This window comes from Antrostomus carolinensis, unplaced genomic scaffold (genome assembly GCF_000700745.2).
Source record: "Antrostomus carolinensis isolate BGI_N321 unplaced genomic scaffold, ASM70074v2 scaffold3599, whole genome shotgun sequence".
NCBI classification, from domain to species: Eukaryota; Metazoa; Chordata; class Aves; order Caprimulgiformes; family Caprimulgidae; genus Antrostomus; species Antrostomus carolinensis.
The window spans coordinates 11,583-33,932 of NW_010337739.1; the positions used below are offsets into that span (position 1 = coordinate 11,583).

General features: G+C 41.0%; 1 protein-coding gene across 2 annotated transcripts in view; it reads left to right on the top strand.

Annotated features, from left to right (window-relative positions):
• Nucleotides 1–13,770: 13,770 nt before the first annotated feature.
• LOC104530621 (mucin-5B) overlaps nt 13,771–22,350 on the top strand; it is a 42,966-nt gene continuing 34,386 nt past the window's right edge. For both annotated transcript variants that reach the window (XM_029086810.1, XM_029086811.1), the window contains exons 1-7: nt 13,771–13,852; nt 15,525–15,780; nt 17,274–17,388; nt 18,756–18,843; nt 20,782–20,915; nt 21,309–21,534; nt 22,342–22,350. The exon at nt 22,342–22,350 is cut by the window's right edge and continues 108 nt beyond it. In XM_029086810.1, the coding sequence (XP_028942643.1) occupies nt 13,771–13,852; nt 15,525–15,780; nt 17,274–17,388; nt 18,756–18,843; nt 20,782–20,915; nt 21,309–21,534; nt 22,342–22,350 (910 nt within the window). The remainder of the gene's footprint in view (nt 13,853–15,524; nt 15,781–17,273; nt 17,389–18,755; nt 18,844–20,781; nt 20,916–21,308; nt 21,535–22,341) is intronic.

Here is a 22,350-nt window from a genome sequence, read left to right on the forward strand (position 1 = left end):
TTGTTATTCCAAGCAGTCACTGTCCAATCTCTCTGGGAAAGTTTAAACGGAAGCAGAAAGACCACTTAAGACAATTCTTTGAGTGCACTAGTAAAGCCCAGAGAACGATGAACTGCAAGGAACTTCTGGAGCTATTTCACTGAAAGTATTTTCTGATCTTCCCCTATAGGTGCACCTCTGAGTACTCCCATACCGTGCTCTGTCCGTCAAAGGAAAGACTTCATCGTCTATAAGGGCTGCCGTTCTGTGGACAGAGTTGTCGTGACTGAGTGTGAAGGAACATGTGGAACTGCTTCTCTGTAAGTAAACTGATCAGACAATGAGATTTGAATTCTGCTGGCACTGAGCTTGTTTATATAAAAGGAACAATAAATAGGTAGACTACTGAATGGTAGAAGACTTGAAACTATCAGCTCCCCAAATCATGGGCACAAAATCACAAAATCTGTGACTGAACAGTTGATTGGTCCTAAAACAAAGCAGAAAAGAGCATTAAATTGCCTTGGGATTCAGACAGCTAATGATAAGGTCTGTTAATCCATTAAGAGCTGGGTTGTCTGTCATTTGTGTCAGACCACCTTGGCTAGAAATCATCACAAAAGAACAGGATTATTTCCTGTAATGGGAATAAGTCCAGAGAGCAGCCAGACCTGATGCTCATAAGTTGAAAAGCTGCTTCTCAGTAATTAACATCTGAAATTAAATACACATACATCTTTTAAAGGAAGATTCAAACGTGCAGTAAAGGAATTGGAAAACAAAAAACTTCAGGAGTGGCATTAGTAGAGTAGTTTCTCTGTACATTTTCCTCTGAAATGAGAATCTACAAGAAAGTGGCTGTAAGAAAGTGGCTAGTAGGACACTTGATACTGAGCTATTAAAACACTGGAAAGACATAATTCTGACTGCCTGAAGAAACTGTCATTTGCTGCCCATCACTGAATATGCCACAAGGCACCCTACATGGGAGAAAACTGATCTTTAGTCTCAATTTGAACCCCAATTAGCCAGTGGGTTTATTAGTATTTTAAAATAACTTATCATCTTTGAGTCTTGCTGTGGTTGCCTCTGCACACAACTACAAGAAAAAGATGGCTCTTGACACAGGTTATAGCCTGACATTGACGGATTCTGCAGGTTAGGAGTGGTGCTTGGGAAGCTGACGAACACAAGGCTGCAAAAAATACTTTGCTGTGAGATAGGAACAGAAAGAGCTGTTGCTTCCCCTTCCTGTTAACATTGCCTGGTTTGGGGTACACACTTTGCTTCACATGATGCAATTGTAGCCCCTGTAGCCAGTGGACTGATGTGATGCCATTGTACATGGCATTGTAGCCGCTTGCCTATGCAGTTTTCCTATTCAGTTCAGAATCACAGAATCATAGAATCATTAAGACCTCCGAGATCATCAAGTCCTGTCAACTATCAACCCAACAGCACTATGCCCCCACTAAACCATGTCCTGAAGAGCTATGTCTACATGTTTTTTGAACACCTCCAGGGATGGTGACTCCACCATTTCCCTGGGCAGCCTGTTCCAATGCTTGATCACTCTTTAAGAAATTTTTCCTAACATCCAATCTAAATCTCCCCTGGCACAACTTGAGGCTGCTTCATCTCATCCTATCACTAGTTACTTGAGAGAAAAGTAACACCCACCTCACTACACCCTCTTTTCAGGTAGTTGTAGAGAGCAAGGTCTCCCTCAGCCTCCTTTTCTCCAGGCTCAACAACCCCAGATCCCTCAGCCGTGAACTCATCACACTTGTGCTCCAGACCCTTCCCCAGCTCCGTTGCTGTTCTTTGGACATGCTCCAGTGTGCCCTTAATTGTTGATCTGGTGTATTTAACACCCATCAGTGCTGGGATGATGAGAGGAAGCTGAGCTCCTAGAACTCACTGTTTTTTTTTTTACTAGAACTTCAATACTAATTGTTTTACCAGAAAAAATCTTAGCAAATGCAATGAATTTTAGAAGCTTATTGTTATAACCACTTCTCTGTCAGCTGAGCTTAGCACTTTCATTAGCCACAGCTGTGGCTCTTCTACATATTATTCCAAACTTCTCACAGGAGTTCTGTACCTCATTCCACCCTCTCCTCTGTATGCTGGCTTCTGGCACAGAGTAATGGTACCATTTTCCATGTTAACAGATACTCTGCTGAGGTCAATTCTATGGAGCACAGCTGTTCCTGCTGCAGAGAATCAAGGACTACTGAGAGGGAAGTGGAACTGAAATGCCCCACTGGGCATTCCATTTCACATAAGTATATGTACGTGGAAAGCTGCAGATGTCAAAACACTGAATGCAGAAGCTCACATTCCAGTGAGTCACAGAGCACAGAAGAAAGTGATGAGTCCAGCAGTAGGAACCGTATCAAGAGGGCCATCGGCCTAACATCAAAATGAAGGGAAAAAAACCTGGCAGCGTTCAACTAAAAGGATTATGCACCATTCTCATCTTCCTTGACTACTTTTGAACTTTGCTTTTCCCAGTTACTGTAGCCTGATTGTTCTCTGATTATTTGTAACAGCACTCTATTTATTTGTGCACAAAATAAGAATACAAATTTGTATTCTTCCAAGTGCACAGCCTTTTGCATCCTTTTATAATCAGCTTATTTTCTCTGAATGATTAAAAGCACATTTCAAAAATAATGGGTTTTGTATTTATTCGCATGCTGTCTTGATGAGCCTGAGTTTTAAAAGAGAAGCAAAGTTCTTTTTCAACTTACAGGAAGTCAACTGACACTTCCTAAATTTTGGGGTATCTATTTCTGGCTCCTGAAAAACTGAAATATCAGAAGATACTGTCTGGAGGACCCAACGTGGATCGTGGGGCAGAAGTTGATGCTGTCTGCCAGAACAAAGCCAAAGATGAATAAGTGCATCATGAAGTGATTCAGATGACTTGAAGATACTTCTAGTTCAGCACCAGATCTCATTTTAGCAGGGCTGTGTGTGTTAGAACTGTCACAGTTCATCACAATTACATATTTTCACTAAGAAAATAGTCCCTGGGCTGTAAGAATATGAAGTTCATACACAGTACTTGAGGGATGTATAGTTACATCTACATTCCATCGTTTGCAAAACAGGCGTGTCTGAGCTAGCAATCCTAGCCTTCCTCTACAGGAAATGGAGAGAAATAGCCATTTTCAACACTTTTTGTCTCACAACAAAGGACAGATCCAAAGGAGCTTCCTGAATCGCATTCTGAAGTGCCTGTTTATCTGGTGTTACTATAAGGGGAGCTGAAGGAGATCAGCTGAGAGATGGACATCTCTTGAATCATCTGAAGTACAATGAGGGTAATTCACACCTTCTGTTGTGTGTGCAAAATGCTTTTTGTATTTTGAGGGCTGGAACACCTCTCCTATGAAGACAGGCTGAAAGAGCTGGGGCTGTTCAGCCTGGAGAAGAGAAGGCTTAGGGGAGATCTTATAGCGGCCTTCCAATACCTGAAGGGGGCCTATAAGAAAGCTGGGGAGGGACTTTTCGTTAGGGCAGTTAATGACAGAACTAGGGGGAATGGCTTTAAACTGAAAGAGGGTAGGTTTAGATTAGATATTAGGAAGAAGTTCTTTAGTGTGAGGGTGGTGAGACACTGGAACAGGTTGCCCAAAGAGGTTGTAGATGCCCCCTCCCTGGAAGTGTTTAAGACCAGGGTGGATGAGGCTTTGAGTAACCTGATCTAGTGTAAGGTGTCCCTGCTCATGGCAGGGGGGGTGGGACTAGATGATCTTTAAGGTCCACTCCAACCTAAACCATTCTATGATTCTATGATTCTATGATTATTTTGTCTCTGTTAGTGAACAGTAATTTTGCTTTATCCTTAGAAGAACTTAAATTGCTTGAACACCAACCAACCTGAATACAAGCGTCTTTGCTACCTAAAGAATTGGTATTTTGTCTCTGTTAGTGAGCAGTAATTTTGCTTTATCCTTAGAAGAACTTAAATTGCTTGAACACCAACCAACCTGAATACAAGCGTCTTTGCTACCTAAAGAATTGGTGGCACCATGTTGTTCCACTACTAGCCCTGCCCAACGTGTTGCAACTTAGTATGCAGGCACTGGTAGCAATGCACGGAAAAATGAAACTCAAGAAGTTTTGCATCTTTAGAATACTATGATTAGAGAGCTAATTTCTGTGGAGGGGGAGAGGTAGCGGCTCTAAGAAGAAAGTTTAATCAGTTTACGAAGCAAGCTCCAGAACTAATGAAGCCTGCTTTCTACTTTAGTAGAAAAATGGGTTTCTAAGGATTTCTGTCGCTAAGTTAATTGTGTGGTGTGATTGAGACTTTTCTCCTGGGGCGTTCACAACATCACTCTGCTCTGTGGATTCTTTATTGTCTAACAATTTCTGTGCTGGCCCTACAGCCCTACTTCTTGAGTCATTTGCAAAAACCACTTTTCTCAAAATCTGTTGACGTTTAGCTGTCATTGATTTTTCTTTTCCAGTTAAATTTGGCTGAAATCAGTAAATCACTTCTGGAGACAGATACAAGGTGTGCTCAACTCTGCCTTGTTTCCTACGAAAACCAGAATATTCCAAGTCTGTAGTGGCATTTTGCTGCACATTATATTTACACTAAAGACTAAAATCTCCCTTGCTTTATATTTTTCATTTGTTCCATAGTTTGCCCAGGCTCTTTCTGTCCTTTCTAGTGATGGGCAAACTACTTCTAAAATAAGGAAGTTAAAAGGTCCTGTACAAAAGTCAGTAAGGTTGCAGATTTTGGCTTCACCACGGCAGGGCAGTCTATGGCTGAGAATGTAAAATAACTTCGGAGACAAAAAAGCAAACTGCCTCCAAAAGGGAGTTTATACTTCATCAAGTAGAGGATTTTACCTCTGAGAAGAATAAATGCTGGCATTTCCCCACAGATGGTCTTAGTAAGCACTGAAAAAAAAATATGCTGCCAGGAATTAACATGACAGTCTGGTGTTCCTTCCATGTTCTGGATTATAGCAGCCCCTTCAGTTTTGGTGCTGGGCCAGTGCTACCTGTAAGCAGGCTCCCAAGCGGGTGCCATCAGAGAATTCTTTCTTACAAGTGCTTGGCAGTTCCAGGTCAAACTGTACGTGTCAAACCTCCACCCCTTTCTGCATTTGTAGTCACCTTAGAACTTTGCAGTTCAGTTCGCACCTGTATTTCCATTGAAACTGGATGACGAATTGAGCAGATGATTAAACTCTTTCCAGCAGAGAAATCCACAAATAGTCTTTTGGAGAGAAAGAAAGGAAAGAAGCTTTAATTGTGTATCCTAACGAAGAGAGTTGTAGTGGCGATGAGCAGCACTCTTGCTCCTTGCCACAATCCTCTTGGAAGTGAATGGAGACCTGTCTTACCTGATCCTGTGGAACACTTTGTTCTTAAGCAAGCGCTGTTGGGTCTGCAGGTCACAAGCAAAGATTCAGACAAACTGAAGAAATCTCTCAGAGGGCAATGCCAGCCCTTTAGGGGCTCAGGGAAGGTGGTGGAACCTTCTGATCCCATTGTCTCCCAGGCAGGACCTACTGCAGAGGGCACTGACCACTTCATAAAAAGCGTTGAAGCTGGAAGGGATTGGGCTTGACTCTCTCTGTCCTCCAAGAATTACTCCATTCTCCAGCAATTTCCTTGTCTTCTGGAGTCTGGCAAGGAGCAGTAGCAAAAGCCCCAGCAGGATTCAGCTGGGCAGTAGAGTGGCTAAAACACTGTCATGTCTCCATGCCCAAGTCCTGTGTTTATCTCCTTTTAGACTTTCTGTCTAGCCTCCCACTTTCATTGGTGGCGAAGGGTTTCTTTTTGATTTCTTAATTTTTCTCCATCTCCACTTACTTAGCAGTTTTAGTTTTGCCTTGAAAAAGGAGGAAGCCTTCTTGGGAGGCAAGTTGGACTTCTAGCCAAACAGCTTTTGAAGATGCTAAAAGCCAGGGTCCTAGCTCTTGCTTTTCGAGAGGTGCTTGGTTGGCCTCACTTTGTCACATTGTCCCTAAGCAAGAGATGAGCAGAGTTCCTCTAAGTGTGGGGTTTGAACATGTCCCTGAGACCCTCAAAGAAGTGCTTGAACCTGCTGCTTGGACATTCTGGCTGGAGCTGGGATTTACCTGTAGTATGGTTTTTGCTGTGGTTACCAGAAACTGTGATTTTTGAGTCCTTGCCTCAGGTGCAACCTCCTCCAAAGCAGATGGATGCTTGAGCAAATCATTCCCAGGTAGCTGCAGTCTTACAGGAAGCTCCTCACAGCACAGAGGTTGCTGTAGGAGACTACTACCAAATGCTGGAGCAAACCTGAGTGGGTTGGCTGCAGCTCAGGGAGGGTGCTGTTGCCACAAAAGTGAAGAGCACGGCAGCTGAGGGGCTCCAGTGCAGCTCTTGACACACTTGGCCACTCTAAGAAGCAAAAAGAAAAAGCTCATTGTCCTTTGGCATTGAGGACTGTTTAGGGGGATATACACACAAGTATTTCCTTAGATGCACCCTGAGCCCTTGCAGTAGGTTACATGCTTCCCTGGAAGCAAGGCGATTGTGGTGTACACTTTATCTGTGGAAGTATGTGGGTTTCATTCCCAGGTGTAGTCTTCTCCAACGTAGTTTGAAGCTCAGTTTCTTCCTAATTACCTGGAGATACACTGGAAACTCAATGTTGTTCATATGACTCTACAGTTACACAGTGAGAACTTTCATCTGGAGTGAAAAAGGAGTTCGTAGAAGATTTGCTGATAAAATGAGCACAGTTGTTTTATGAACCGTTACTGGAGACATGTTTTGAAAACACCAGGGGCAGAAAGGAAAATGCTTGTTAGCCGTATTGAAAAATCACTGCTGCTATGGGTGAGGCAGATGGGATTCAGAAGTGGGGAAAAAGCGACATGCTAACTAAGGAAAAACCTCCCCAAAATAATACAAGGTAGGGATTTCTGATCGAATAACCACCTTGTTTAGTGATGTAACTATGTATTATGATGTTATATCATTTTGTGCTGTAGGAGAGGAAGAGTAAGATAAAATTTTCAGTAGATTTACTATTGGATTGTACTTTGCTAAACACGACACTGAACTAAGCACATGCAACTCTGCACATAAGTCCCAATGAAAGGACTCCAGCAAAGGCAAAGCCCTAAGTAAATAATCATGTAGTGGCTGTGCTTGTTATACACTGTACTTGTGTAGCAAAGCAAACTCAGATACTGGGAAAAGAGGCAGAAATAGACTTACAAACTCTGAGGTCATAGGAAAGAAAATTCTTGTGAACTTTAGGTCCCACAAAAACTGAAATACATTTAAATAACTGTAATAATAATATACAATTTCTGAGATTTCATTTCTCAGCAGAAGCTTTGAGGGGTATGGAGATTTTAAGGCAGAACAAAGTCTTCAAGTTAAGCAGTCCTCTTCCTAGGCCAAATTTCCTCAATTAACTTAATCTTTTCAGACTACCACAAACAACTGTGTTCTTACCTGGCAACCTCTTAGACTCATTCCCAAAAAGGCTACATAAGCCATATTCCCATCACTAATGTAGAAGATTCTGTAAGGTTTTTTTTTCAGCATCACCCTTTTAAAATCTGATATGTTCAAACTAGACTTCCTTTAATGTTCCATTTTTTTCAGCATTCATATGTAAAATACTTGAATTCCTTTCACAGACTTGTCTCTACAACAATGAAAAACAGCACTGTAATTTTTTCCTTATTCCAACTCTTTGAGAAAACTCACCAAACTTAGTAGGGCTCATAATGTATTTTTTATATTGCTTGAGTGCAACAATTTCCATATTACAACATCTTTTTGGTGAAGAGTGGTTTAAAGACAGAAAACACTTTATGTCACCTTTTACTATGCCTCTCCACATTTGACAAAGAAATGGGTTCTCCCCACTACCATTGAGCTTCCTTAGTTCCAGGAAATCATGAATCTTCCAGTGATAAGCAATTAATTACTCTTGTAAAGTGTAGCTTGTAAGAATAATTCTGGAAGTTCATTCTTGGTCATATTATATGGCATATTTGACAAGTGAAAACATCATTTGCTTTGAAGGCTAAACAGGTGGACTAGTCACAGGAGCCTAGTTCAGTTAGTCACACAGCTGATAATCTTCACTCATAGAAGCAGCTACCACCTGACCATACCAGGGCCGTTAATCTCAATCTGACGTAATGATAAAACAAGCACCACAGATTTTAAAATTGTGCAAAGATTAGCAGCTATGTGGGGAGCAAACTGGAGACAAAACCTTGAATACTAAGTAAAGCAACATACATACAACTACCTTATTTGGTAGAAATCAAATAGAGAGAAAATATGGCAGAGCTGGGGTGGAGAAGGAGCACCTTTGCTTCGCGCAGCTCTCTTTTAAGCTGTAACAAAAGGCAACAGGAACTGTGACCAAGGAATGTGGCTTTACACAGTGCCTGTGACCTGACACAGCAGTGAGATTTCAATAGCCTGTCCCTTTGGACGTGTGTAGCTGAGCACTTCTTGCACTTTGCAACATCTCTGGGAGCTGTGTGCTTGTTCTTCTCCTTAAAAACACAGATAGCCTGAGCTAAACACAGCACACGAAGGGCAGCTAGCTATTGGGTGGCCAATTCTAACTTCCACAACATGCTAAGCAGAGGCCTGGGGAAAGACTGTGGCCCCATATGTCTTGTTTTTCCTCTCTCTGCATAGTCATTTGAATTTAAAAGAAAATTTGTATTCAACCACCTGCAAAACTGCTTTGATTTGGCTGCAGCATTTTGAGTGGCTGCAGCATTCAAGTCAAGGCAAGCTCTGAAACTTGGATGACATAGAAAAGTTAGCTGCCTGCTGTGAAATATCATGGTTCATATTGGAAGGATCACAATTTCATGAGTCCAGAGAAACGTAGAAACTCTCTGACAGAATTTTAGATCAGGCAGGTCCTTAATAGGGACATATAGTGTAAATCCAATTTAGAAAAAAAAACAAAAACAAAAATCAAATAACTAAGCAACCTTGCTTAGCTTCTCACCTCAGCCTGTTCTCTGCCCCATGTCTCTGCCATTCTTTTGGCTTGCAGTAACTTTTGGTCATGGTGGACATGGTCACTGGGTGTGTAATTTCATGTAATTTCATGATTATACAGACTTCAGTATTAAGTATGCAGTGGCCTCTTCTGAATTGTCTTGGCATCCATGAAATAACTGCTTTTAAAAAAAAAAGAGGTGGAATCTGCTCCAGCCTGAAACCTATAAAGCTCTAATTCTTACTGCAGAATGTTCATATCCTTCCTCACGTAGGGCCCTAGGTCCCTTTGTTCTGCAACTCCATATTTTTCACCAGTAAGGCTGTTTAAAGAAAAATCTTTCAAGTAGAAAAAGCCCAAGGACCCACCCTCCTGATGAGATGGCTTTCTATGCAGGGAGTCTTTCTTACGTGAGGAAGTGTAAACAGGTCAATGAGACCTACATGCACAAACGCCAATCAGCCATGCAATTACTCCTTGTATGAGGATTTTGAAAGATCTACATCTTAAAAAAAACCCAAACAAACAAACAAATAAAAACCAACTAAACCCTAATAAACCCAACCAGACAAAGAGAAAAGAGCAGCTGAACTGATTCCTTGCAAACAGGCGCTACTAATGCCCTTGATTAGGTCAGGAAAAGTCAAGGAACCCTGTGGCAAGGTGAGAAGTTAAGGAGCTTTATATTCCTTCTAAGGCAAAATGTAAGAAAACACCCAACCATCTCCTGTTAAAATTAAAATATTGATGGTGTACTTCCTAGATATTAACCAACAGTTAATGACAGAGATCCATTCCCTGGTTCTCCTCTGCCTGGTACTGATCACTTTATACTTATTGACAGCTGTTTCCAACTGTGTGGTGGATGCAAACCTGATGGATCAAATAAATCTTTGATGTGAACTTCCTGAATTTTATGGGATTATACCAAGGATAAAAATATAATCCATGTTGTTCTTGCATTTTTCTGGCAATTTATAATTTTCAAAATGGTATTTTAACCATCAGTTATGTAAAATATTTTGCCAAATTCACTGCAGGTATTTTTATCATGTGGATTATCGGCACAACAGGGCTTGATATCAAATGCAAATTTATTGTTTTCCTAGCTAGCATTATCTTGTTAATGAAGTATACAGCATTTCTCTAGAGTTACTATCTAGGCAGTGGTGATAAATTACCATTTTATAGTGCATTCACATTTTAAGAATCTGTACCAGCTTTGCCTGAAATGAACCTGGATATTAGAGGATTTCCAGGCTGAACCCCACCGGTGCTTAGACTGACCCAGGATGGTGTCTTGATGGCCTTAACACTTCAAACAAGGTGAGTACATACGGGCTCAGCTTTTGACAGGGCTATGATACAACTGCAGCTGCTAAAGCTTCAGTGCAGTAGCTGGCTGTGAATGGTGATAATCCATCAGATGCCCCCCAGTTTGAGTGCCTCTCTATCAAGTATGTATAAAAAATATCAGCTGTGAGTCATTGGTGTATTACATTAGCTTTATGATGGTTTATCTCCAGTGAGTCAGTGGCGATAAAGAAGCTGAGTTAATATTTACCTATTGTATTTACTAAAATCTCATACCCTTTAATGACAAATGATCCATGAAATGGGCTGTACAGGGGCCAAGAGGAATTGTTCTTTTTGCTAGTTCAGCTGCTGCAGAGTGAAGGCCCCTTATGCCACAGGGCCCAATAAAGAGAAGAGTTATTAATCCCAGTATGTTACTGCAGGGGGAATAGTTAAAATTTGCATACCTGCAATAGCAATGATTCAGTGGTAAGTGATCAACATATTCACGAGCTCCCAGTCAGTCTGAATTCCTTCTGAAATGCTACCATGTATTTCATCTGAAAAACTCAGTGTTGCCACACTTGAATATAAAAACTTCATTTAAATGCAAATATCCTTCCCCTGTCAGTAGCCCTGAAATCACTGCAGAGGATGGAAGCAAACAGTGATTTCTGAAGAGTGTAGCCAGCACTCTCTGTGGAGACGCCAGAAGCAGCAGCTCTGGTTAGTCACTGACAGGAGCTCTGCTTCCCGGGAAATGGCAAAGGAATGGCTAAAATGACAGAGCAGCCAAGCAGAGGTAAGAAAATGGCTAGGTGCAGAGCAAGAGGACTGGGTGTCCTGTTTCTCTGAGTAGCAGGAGATGTACTCTTGCTTTTCTCAGGGGAGGATCCCAGATGACTGCTGTTACTTTCTCTGCTGAGTGAAGCATAAGTGGATGGTGGTTCAATGAATTATTTGTTTTATTCTGTCTGTTCCTTGGACTCAGTTTTAACATATACTCTTCATGTTCTTTCCAGGCCCCTAAGTGTGGCTTGCAGGGGAAAATCATGACATAGCTCAGCCCTGCTGCCCACCCTGGCATGCACTTGAACAACCCCATACGTAGAAGACAAAGGGCTGGGAGTTGCAGTGGCCAGACTCATCAGGTCTTTGTCATCTAAGGACTATTCCAGCCTGAAAGGTTTCTTTGGCAAGTAGTTCACATGTGGTTCCTGTTGCTTTTGTGCTGCCCAATGAGACTACATGGATTTTTTCTAGGCTGAGGAATCATAATCCTAGAGTTTCATTCTTCTTTCTGCTCTCATACCAATATGAATGAAGTGGGTGCCTCAGTTACCTGGGTGTGAGTGGGAAAGGAAGAGGACCAATGATTAAAAGAAAATTGAGGCTATCTCAGCAGAGTTCTGCATTTGGATTTTGACACTAGCCTTGATTTGGGAAAATTAATAGGTTTCAGCTTTCCATCTTTATCCTTAACTAAGCTCTCTTTATCAATGTCTGTGGTCTACAGACCTATGTGCTTTTTCTCCTGGGCTTCACAGCCCTTCCCCACACCTGCCATTAACACTGTTCAGTGGCCTGAACAAGAACTCAGTTTGAAAGTTACCATGGAAATCTGCTAAATTTGGGTGTTACTATTGCACTGTATTTGATTTCAGATCATTCTCATATCTGCAATGTAATATTCTCGTGATATGCTTTGTCTACTAGATATTCTGCTGGTTTACTTTGTAATTATTTGGATGGAGATCATCAGGGAAGAAGTGTTGTGATTAAAAGGAAAAGCAGCAGAAACCTATTACTTCACTGGTGCCGTAAAGTCTATTGTTTCTGTATTCCAGCCAAAATGGCAGAGCTTCAAGAACAGACTTTACCTTCCAGTACTGCCCTGCCTCAAGTGTGACTGACAATGGAATTAATGGGGCACGGACAGTGGGAAAGGGGTAACACGAACTCATGTTTCATGTGCTGCACAATGCTCTTGCCTACTAGTGCAGGATTTTCTTAAGAGCCATTGCAGCAGCTTATCTTCGTCTGGCAGACTTTTGCACCTGCAATTCTGTAAGCCACTTAGTAAGCAGTTCATAACTGTGTAGGGGTAACAGCTGAAAGAAGCAGTGGGCCAGCTTTAGGACTCTTAACTTTGTAAATGCTGGAAAACTTGGTAGAGCAGTGAGCAAGATGCAGTTCTCAAGGACCAGCTTACTGTCTGCCAGCCAGATAAAAGGGCAGGCATGTTCCCCAGTGACTGTGTGGATAGACTCCACCTGAGCACTTGTAACAAGGGTGAAACCTAAGTCCACTTTAAATTGTATTTGTGCCCACTAACTACTGGCAATCATTCTGGCATTAGTGTATTCCCAAAAAGACACGGAGCAGTTGAAATTGTGGGAATGTCTGTTATGTATTTGATTTGCTGGGACTAGATGAGAGGTTTCCTCTGTGTCAGAGGCAGTTCCACCACAGCACAGATAAGGTATAGAAATGCGAGGTCAGCTTGTGCCAACAGAGCAAGTAAATCTCTAAAAAGAGAGCTGAAAATTACTGACATCCAACATTTGTGACAGGAAATCTAAGAACTGTCCTACAGTGGAATATAGATCAGCCCATGGCTGAGCTTGCTGGATTTCTTATGGGTGCATGACAGGGTAATTAAAGCAATCTGATAACACCAAGGGACCCTTTTGCAGCAGAGTAATTTAGGAGGTGAAGGAATTAATTGTGGTCTACATTTTGGTGGGACTTGGGCACTGCTCCCCTGTGTTTTTTGGAGAAACCACCACCTCTATGTGCATAAAGAATGAATTAACTTCCCATGTCTGACTGGTGCCGTTAAATCTCATTTGTGCAGTAGAGGTGAGAAGTTTCCACTTTGTGGACTATTGTCATTCCCGGTCTGTTGAAGCAGTAAATCTCTGGCCTTTTTAGTAAGGTATTTTTGATGTACTTCTTAAATGATAATGCACTCCAGCCAGAAGTTTTTGTTCAAAATAAACCATACCTTATACCTGCCCTTATATATTTTTTTGCTCTAACATTTAGAAGTCACTATCAGGCTATCAGAGGCAAAACTTTTTCTTGAGCTGGGGGACTGTGCTGATAGGCAAGCCAGAGAAAAGCTCTGAAAGAGGGCAGTGATTGCTTATTACTAATCAGATGTTATGAAAAAGAAAAACTATAATTGCCAAAGAAAAACCAACACTGTAGGGGTGGGGGAGACCTATATTAAAGAAAGGGAATAAGGAAAGGGCAGTTCTCTGTCTCCACACAAAGCAAGAGAGAACTGGATATATGTCTTGTCTGAAAGACAGGAGGTTACTGGGTGCTAAACATGAACCACTGAAAGAAAATTGAATGAAGCTCCACCTTTCAGAGACCCTGCCATCAATGTTTTGTTCCCATGCCAAATTCATGGACTATAAAAATCTGCCTATAAGCCAAGAAAAAAACACTTCCCTGGGAGGATTTTCAAGTCACTGCTTCATGGCAAGATGGAAATAAAAAAGGGGAGGTCATTTTGGATCTTCTGCCTAATTTGGAGTTGTTGCAAAGGCAAAGAACAAGTTCAGATAGGTAAGAAAAAATCTAATTCTCAGATTATTTGCTCATATAATTTTCCAGATAGGTGAAAAATAGAGTTGTCAAATGAAAATGTGTAACATATGTAAGAGCAGTAGACATGCCAGATACAGTTTAACATTGTAGATTTTAATCCTTAATGTCAACCATTTAAGTATTTTACTTTTTTCTTTAACTAATAGGTAGTTTATCAACAGCTTTGTGTCCTAATCTTAAAACTAATCTTAAAGAGGAGACTCTCTGGATGCAGTTTGCATCATAAAAACATGGTGACACCCTTTTCAAAACTTTTCTCAGATATTCTTTGTAGAAGTGTGTTACCATAATACCTCCTAGGCTTGATTGACCAGTATGAAATACTGCATTAGGAGTAATCACGTTTTTTGTGGTCTGCTGCACTGTTACCTCCTGGTTTGGTTTTGAATATCTTACACTTTTCCCAGTTGCTTAATACACAATTGATGTGACAATTATTGCTGTCTCAATAATTATAGCAACTCCACTTCCAAGAATAGCCAAACTTTCTCCCTTCCCCTCATTACTGTGTAGAAAAGTGCTAAATTACCCTACTCCACTTTAGTGCTACAAACACCTCTTACAAATTACAGTCCCTTTAAAAAGCTGTTTCTGTGAGGACTTCTTGGCACTTTGTGTTGCAAATTTTTTTGTGTTGCACATTTCTAACATCAAGATCTGAATTGTTCAGTGTTCCCCAGCTGGTTCTTAGGTAGGAATATTTAATAATGTTTTAGATAAAGTTCACTGAGTACATGAATGACTGGTTATTATTTGATTTGTGATGGATGTTGCTGTGTTGATTTTCTAAACGTGCTATATAAACAACACAAAGAAATTTGCCCATTTTCATTTATCATTCTTTCAGATGGGCCTAGAAGAAATGCTAAAAGCATTTTGTAGCAAGCATATCTTATTTCATTCAAAGTGATTCATATTGGCTTTCTGCAGCTCAGTTGTATGAAAACTACTTTCTGAAGTGATGTCTTATATACATTTCAAGTACATGTCAATACCTTCAGCAGAGGTACATCTCAGAGGTCCAGGACATGAATTTTGATTGAGATGAAAAACAAGTAGCTCTGAGTGAACTGCTGGAACTGGTGGCAGACTGAATTGCTGAGATCAGCAGCTGCCATTTTGCAGAGTCATGCCACCTGTGACATCTCCTGGAAGGGACTCAGTTCAGGACTTTGGAACAAAGTCTTGCCTGTGTTAAGAAGCAGGATTTTGAAAGTAGAAATGAGATTTAGACAGCTAGGTTGGGATTCCCCTCACTTCACTTTAGGTATCTACAGTGTAAATGCTGAGGGGTGCCATCTGCAGCAGAATTTATAGACAATGGAGAAAAACATGCAATCTTGGAGCATCTTCTTCCTAGGTAGGTATGTAAGGCAGGGAAGCTGAACCCCTCTACTTCTCACTGTTAATTTCAAAAGAGACTGGGCTCATCTGCTCACATTGGAGGTATCTCTGGCATGAACTACAAAAGTTCAGTGAGATCAAACTCCTTCCCACGAGTTATTATCTTCCAGGAGTTAACATGTTTGCCTTTGAAAAATCTCTCCTTGAATGCTTTTCAACAACAGAAAAAGGAAAGCATCTCATGTGGGGTGAATTTCTAAGCTCCCTCCTATGACTCTTTCTTTAGTCCAGGTCTCTGCTGTCAGTAGGAGTGAATGTGCCACCTGGGGCAATTTCCACTTTCATACATTTGACCATGTAAAGTTCACTTTTCCTGGAACCTGCACATATGTCTTCGCTTCACACTGCAATGACAGCTACCAGGACTTTAACATCCAAATCAAGCGCAGTGACAAGAATAACTTCCTGATCTACTTCACTGTCACCATTGATGGAGTGATCTTGGATGTGAAGGAGACAGGCATCACCGTGAACGGGAACAAGTGAGTAAAGACCCCACTGTTGTTTCCTTGTGCAGTAGTTTTAGCGCTGTGTATTAGCAACAGGTGGTCTGGCTAGAAAGTGGTTCTGTTCTGCAGAGGTGCAAATGGCTGTGTCTGATATGTTCATAGCACTTGGAATGCGGTAGTGCAAAGAGTCCAACCCATAGTGGTGAAGGAGACAAGATGCATGTCAGCTACATCTCCCACAGAGCAACATCAACATGTTAAGCAAAAGGCAAACGTGTATGTTATAAAAACAGAAGGTGTGGGTTTCCTTAATGTTGCTTTGATTTGGGAGGGAAAGCTGGAGGGAGGGAGATAAAAGCAACTCTTTATTTATAGAAAGTTCTGATTTTGTAGATACTTTGTATTTTTTTCTCAAAACATTATTTCTGTGGTACTAACTCTGCTGTTCTATGTTTCTGTTCAGGAAGAGATGGTCCTTTTAGAAAAAGTTTTCTGGTTCCGGATAGATTACTCTAGAAAATTGCACTGCTTTACAGATCACAACTTGCCTTGGGATCTTCTTACACAAAAGACAGGAATTTCCGAAGTCAAAATGCACACCTTTAATGCCAATCTGAAATGAACCAGAAAGCAAACTGCAAACAGAAGCATAAAAATACTCCATAAGTAAAAAGTCATATGTAGAAAGTTAGGTACAATTTAAAGGCAGCCCTCATGAGAAGTGCAGTGACCTTGCAACCCAAGCCATTCTATGATTTTATGAACTATTCCCAGCACACAGGTGTGAAGGACCAAGGCAAGCTTTGACTTTGGGAAAAACCCTCACAATCTTGTTGCAAAGAAAATTACAAGCATATGGGCTTTTTCTTGCAAGCCTTCTAGAAACAACCAAATATAGAATAGCATCACTCAGTTGTACTTATAGTACCAAAGACCAGATATATCTTCTAAATCAGAGGGACAAGAAGTATTCTATTTTTTAGCCATTTTTTGATTTTGTAAGTTTTTCAGGCTCTGGGAAAATGAACAGTGACTGTCTTGATGAGATGAAAAAGTAGTTTAGGTGTGAGTCATTGCCAGTACATGAGTGACAGAACAGACTGCTTTTCACACCTCTGTGAATCCCAAATGTCAAAGAAAGCCTGGAGGGATGATGAGAACCTGCAGGATGCTCATGTGGAGGGCCATTTTCCCAGTATTGTGATCTTGCTTGTTATAACCTTTTGGGTTAGGTCCTCAGCGTATGTAAACAAGCAGAGCTGCATTGGTTTCAGTCGAGTGGTTAATGTAGTATTGACACACTCCAAAATACATTGTGTTGTGGGTTAAGGTTGGTACAAGGTCACAGTGGACAAGGTGATCGTACCCAAATTTAATGAATTGTGTGGGTGAAAGCTGACACAGAAAAGAATGTCCCCTGGCTTATTTAGCTCCTTTTGACTATACATTTTCTTCCTATAGCTCTGACAGGATTTCAGAAGTCTTTTTTTTTCAATGCAATCTGTTTTGTTCCCTCCAATTTCCAGGATCCCCATGCCCTTCAGCTTGAAGAGCATCCTGATTGAAGACACTTGTGCTTACTTCCAAGTCACTTCCAAGCTGGGCCTGACACTCAAGTGGAACTGGGCTGACACTCTCCTAGTATGAACAGCCAGTTAGTTGTTCTTCTCTTGGTGAACCTCATCAACAATGAAAAGCAGAGCTGGATGCAGGCACTGTGTTGATAAGAGAGATTGCAGGGGGAGGTATCACTGTACCCATAAGCTGATAGGGACATACCAACTAAGTAATAGTTTCATGGGGCAGAGACATGGAGTCACAATCCTCAGGCATTCCCAACTAATTTTATGTGACAAAAGATGCCACTGTTAACCCTGGAGACAGCACCTTTGTAGTTGTCTGCTTCTTCCATGGGGCACTGGCAGCAGCACAGCTGGTCCCTCCAGCTCTGACTTGTTAGTTACCCTCTGTCTCAGTGCACATCTCATGTGGGAAGCTAAGCTATGTGGCCAGTTCAGATGTTGGCCTCTCTCATTCCACAGCCTTGCTATGCAGGAGTTCCCCTCTGTACATCCACCCCAAAGTATCCTCCCCTGCAACAGTGTGTTTACACTTTTGGGGGTGAACACTTTTCCTCCTCTATTAGTACTGAGATTAAATAAATGAAAGTTGTACATCATGTTTTACAGTTCAGAGAGACAGAGAAAGGGTAGAAGGTGAATAGAGAGGAAAAAATCAGGAATCAATCAAGAGGTTTTCAAATTCTGATTAATTAAGTTTTTGCTTCCTTCATTCCCTTGTACTAGTTAGTGCATAAAGTGTTAACAGGCAGCACCCGTAGAGTGGACACAATTTTAGGTGAAACACTGGAAAAGAACTGCCTTTTTTGGTGCACCTGAGTGATGCCAGTACTACCCTCCAAGCATGTAGGAGTGATTAGGTGCAATAGTTATATCTAGCAAGGCAGTAATGTGCTAACCTGGCTCTTTATTGCCCCTGAGTATCGGCAGAACAAGTTAGGCTGGACAGACCCACCCCTAGAAATGCTAAGAAGTTTTCCATTTAGCCAGTGGCCTAGAAAAAGCCTTAGATATGGCGAAAAGCTGACCAGAAGCTGCATCTTCGCAGCATCCAGCATCAGAGCACAGATATCTGCCCAGCCCAGAGTGGGGCTGTGATTCCTTGCAAGATGTACCACATATCTATATACCAGAGTCTCTATACTGGGAGACACTGGTCCAGGGATTAGTCTGGTATTAAGCAAGCTTCAGTTAGCTCTTTACTAGGTAGGAATGACAATTGCTAGTGGATTATCTTCCCATTTAAAGTCAACCTGTCTGCACATAAGTTTTATGGCAGGTTTGTAATGAAAAAGGAGTCTATTACAAATTGGTAGTGAGCATTTCTGCTACTGTGCTTTTCCGTTGTGAACCACTTCGTAACACGTGCTGCTGATGTGGAGAAAATCCTTTAAACTCTGTGTTTCCTCTTTCCTTTTTTTTTTGTAGCTAGACCTGGAAGAAACATATAAGGAGAAAATATGTGGTCTATGTGGGAACTATGATGGCAATGCGAAGAATGATTTGATTTTGGGTGGTAAGCCATGATTACAACATATTCCACATCGAACAGAACTGTTAATACAAGACAAAAAAGATGATATCTGTTTCCTCTAAGTTTCCTGATAGACATTCTGAAATACAGCAACATTTCCATATAAAGGAGATGTGTTTTGAGATATTCGTGCTCCTCTGCTCTTTGCAAACTTGCAAGAGTCTCAAACCTCTTTGACACAAACTAATTGCCTGGCTATCATGCAGCAACATTGCCAGGTTTCTTGCTTATACTAGCAAGCTTTAAGGAATTTGTAGTCTCAAATGAGGCATGAGTGCATTTTCTGTCATTCCAGTTTAATCATTTTACATTTGGCTATCAAGAGTGATTATTTTTGCCTCTGATGAAATGAAACCATCATCACTGAGACAGAGATTTCACTGAGCATCTTTGTAGAAGCCGTGGTGCCATCCACTGACACCTTCAGATATTGCACTGAACTAGAGAGGCCAACACAGCAAACAGCTGAGACTGCAGTCCTGCAGCAGGCTGGATGAGCAGAAAGAGACCTGCATCCTGAGGTATTAGCTGCAGGACTGAAGCCAAAGTTATAACCTCATACCTTCATTTAACACCTGTGCTTCTTAAGTCACCACAAAAATATTGTCATCTACCTCACCAGAGCTCAGACGAAATCCTGAGATTTGATTAGGTATACCTCTTGTAGTGATAGATTTGGGGTTCATTCTTGTATTTCATATTAAGCTTTTTGGGTGCATCTTGGTCAATGTTTCTGCCCTTTACTTCACAAATGCAATAGGAAAAACTAAAGCTGTCTCAAATTTTTCTGAAGAAACAGTTTGCTACTGAGAAGCATTGCTCTAAGAAAAGCGGGCATCTGGTTCCACAGATAAGAGGTTCCTACACCCAGGGACCAAGTGGCCTGTCACATCCCTCGTTTCTGCTTTGAACACATCCTTCTCCCTGGGCTGAGCAGGGCAGTCAGTCTGCCTGCCTAGGCTAAGATCTACTGCACATAAAGGTCCAAAATTTCTTCTCACTTTCAGACTCTTTTCTCTGAAGAAAAAAAAATTCAGGAAGAAAAAAATCCCATTTCAGCATGCAGCATCTCTCCTTGAAACTATATTCTCTTTATTCTTTTATGTTAATTGAGATCCTTGGCAAATCACATGGCTCCATGAACTCAGGGCTTCAGAAGGGCTTCTGTTTCCAGAAAAGTTAGTGGGAAAGCACCTGAAAACAATGCTTTTGTGGAAGTAATTCTCTCAGGCCTGCATGTAGTTAAAAGACTGAGACAGTATAGGAGAACAGACCTGGACAGAAATCTCTCTATTAAACCTTTAAAAAAAACCAAAACAGAGAATAGCAGTTTATGCATGCTCTCCCTAAAAAAATGTACATTACAACCTTTTTCAGAAAAATTTCTCCCATCCAGGATCAAGTTTCTGGTAATGATTTGGGAAAATGCACCCCTCTAGCTTGTGTCATGGTTATATACATGTACGATGTGACTACCTTCCTCCTGCTCCCTCTTTCCATCTTCTCTAGCCTTGTAAAAAGTAATAGGTTTCCAGATGATTACAAACATAAGCACCTGAGGTTGCGCATTGGGTTGTGGTGTATGACCATTACACACACAAATCCAAAACTCTGTAAGAGCAAATACACCCATAGTGAACAGAAGTGTTTGGAAGTGATGAGGTGTCATAGAAAGGTCAAGAATCTCTTGTGATTTTTAACTGCCCAGGCTGAAAGCAGGCCTTGATACAAGAGTGCCAGATTCCTGGCTCTAGCTGTCAGAGGCTGTCATCCCCTGTACCATGGAGGCTGAGCTTAAATTTGGGCATTTGGTGAAGAGCATGCTGCTTTAGAGCCCAAACATTAAGTGCATCGTTATAGCCTATTAACTGGTCTAAAGAATTGCAGGCAGTTACTCAGATGCATCTATGGATTTTGCAGGGTATAAAATGCATCCAAGGCAGTTTGGGAACTTCCACAAAGTAGAGGATCCATCAGAAAAGTGTGCTGATGTGAGCCCAGATGACCACACTGGAAGACATCCTAGGAGGGAAGACGATAGATGCAGTAAATACGTAAGTACGTGCGGCCAAGATGTATAAACCCTCCTGAATTACAACCCAGGAGAGACTGATTAGAAACAAATGTTAATTACAGAGCATGCACCAAACTGAATTTTTCAGGAGTCTACCCATAAATCTGCATAAAATGTTGATCTTTAGCAGAAAGAATATCCTGTTATAATGTAAAAGAAATAGATAGGGGGAAAATACATAACTGAATGGCAACTTCCAGTCCAAGAAAAACAACCTCATGACAGAAAGTTAGACTGGATAATCTTCTGAAGTCCTTTCCAATCTGAACTGTCCTGTGACCCAGGAATTTTGTCTTCAAAAACTGGGATGCAAATCCATAAACCTGAAAGTTGGTAAAATGACAAGTACTGTTTTTCTTTTCTTTTTTTACAGAAAAAAAAATGCAAGAATCTTATGTCCCGTTTTGGGAACTGCCCCAAAGTGGTTGCATTTAATGACTATGTAGAAACCTGCACTGAGGATATGTGCCACTGTGCAATTAATTCTTCTCACTCTGATTTGGTTTCCAGCTGCATATGCAGCACTTTAAACCAGTACTCTAGAGACTGTGTCCTCAGGAAGGGAGACCCTGGGGAATGGAGAACCAAAGAACTTTGCTGTAAGTAACTACTGCTCTGGAGATTTCTTTCAGGTTAGACGTTTAAGCATGTATTCTGATCCCAGCAGAGCCAAGATAGGGGCTCTATTAACTGCAGTGAATCAATCTGTAGAAGTACTTTGACACAAAAAATGTTAATGGAAAAACATCTACAAATTTAACTTCATTTTACTCCTTAGATTATAACTATATTGTAATATTGCCCCCATCCTCCTTATGGCTAAGCTTTCTCCAGTTCTTTTTGACTTATACCATGCATAGTTAAATCATAAATAGCCTTGGTTTAATTGTTGACATCTAGTCAGAAGAAGTCTCTGAGAAGTCTAGTTTGTCCTTAGCTTATCCTTTGCTTTTGTCTCCAGTAGTTGCAGTTACTGACCAGGAAATCATTGTAAATCCAGGGTGAAGGTTACAGGTAGTTCTCCGAATCTGCTGATATGGATTGGGACAGAAAATTAATGTCAGAATGACTGATGCTTCAGGCAAAATAAACTGTTATGACTCCATAATTTATTCCAGTGTCCTTTGCTTGTATCATGACTTCAGCCAACCTTGAGCTAGAAAAATAATGTGAAATAACTCATATTTCCAATGAGTTTCCTATTTACTTCATCCTAAAATGAAGTAAAACTGAAAATAAAAAGTTCCCTTAGAGGTTAAGCAAACATGAAATATCTGGATAGAAAGATATCTTTTGCAAACAAGATATGGAGAAAAGGAGGAAGAATAAGTTGGGTAGTGATACAATGATTTGAGAGCTCTTATAAATACATCATTAACATAACCCATTTTCATTTGGTCTTGCAGATCAGGAAT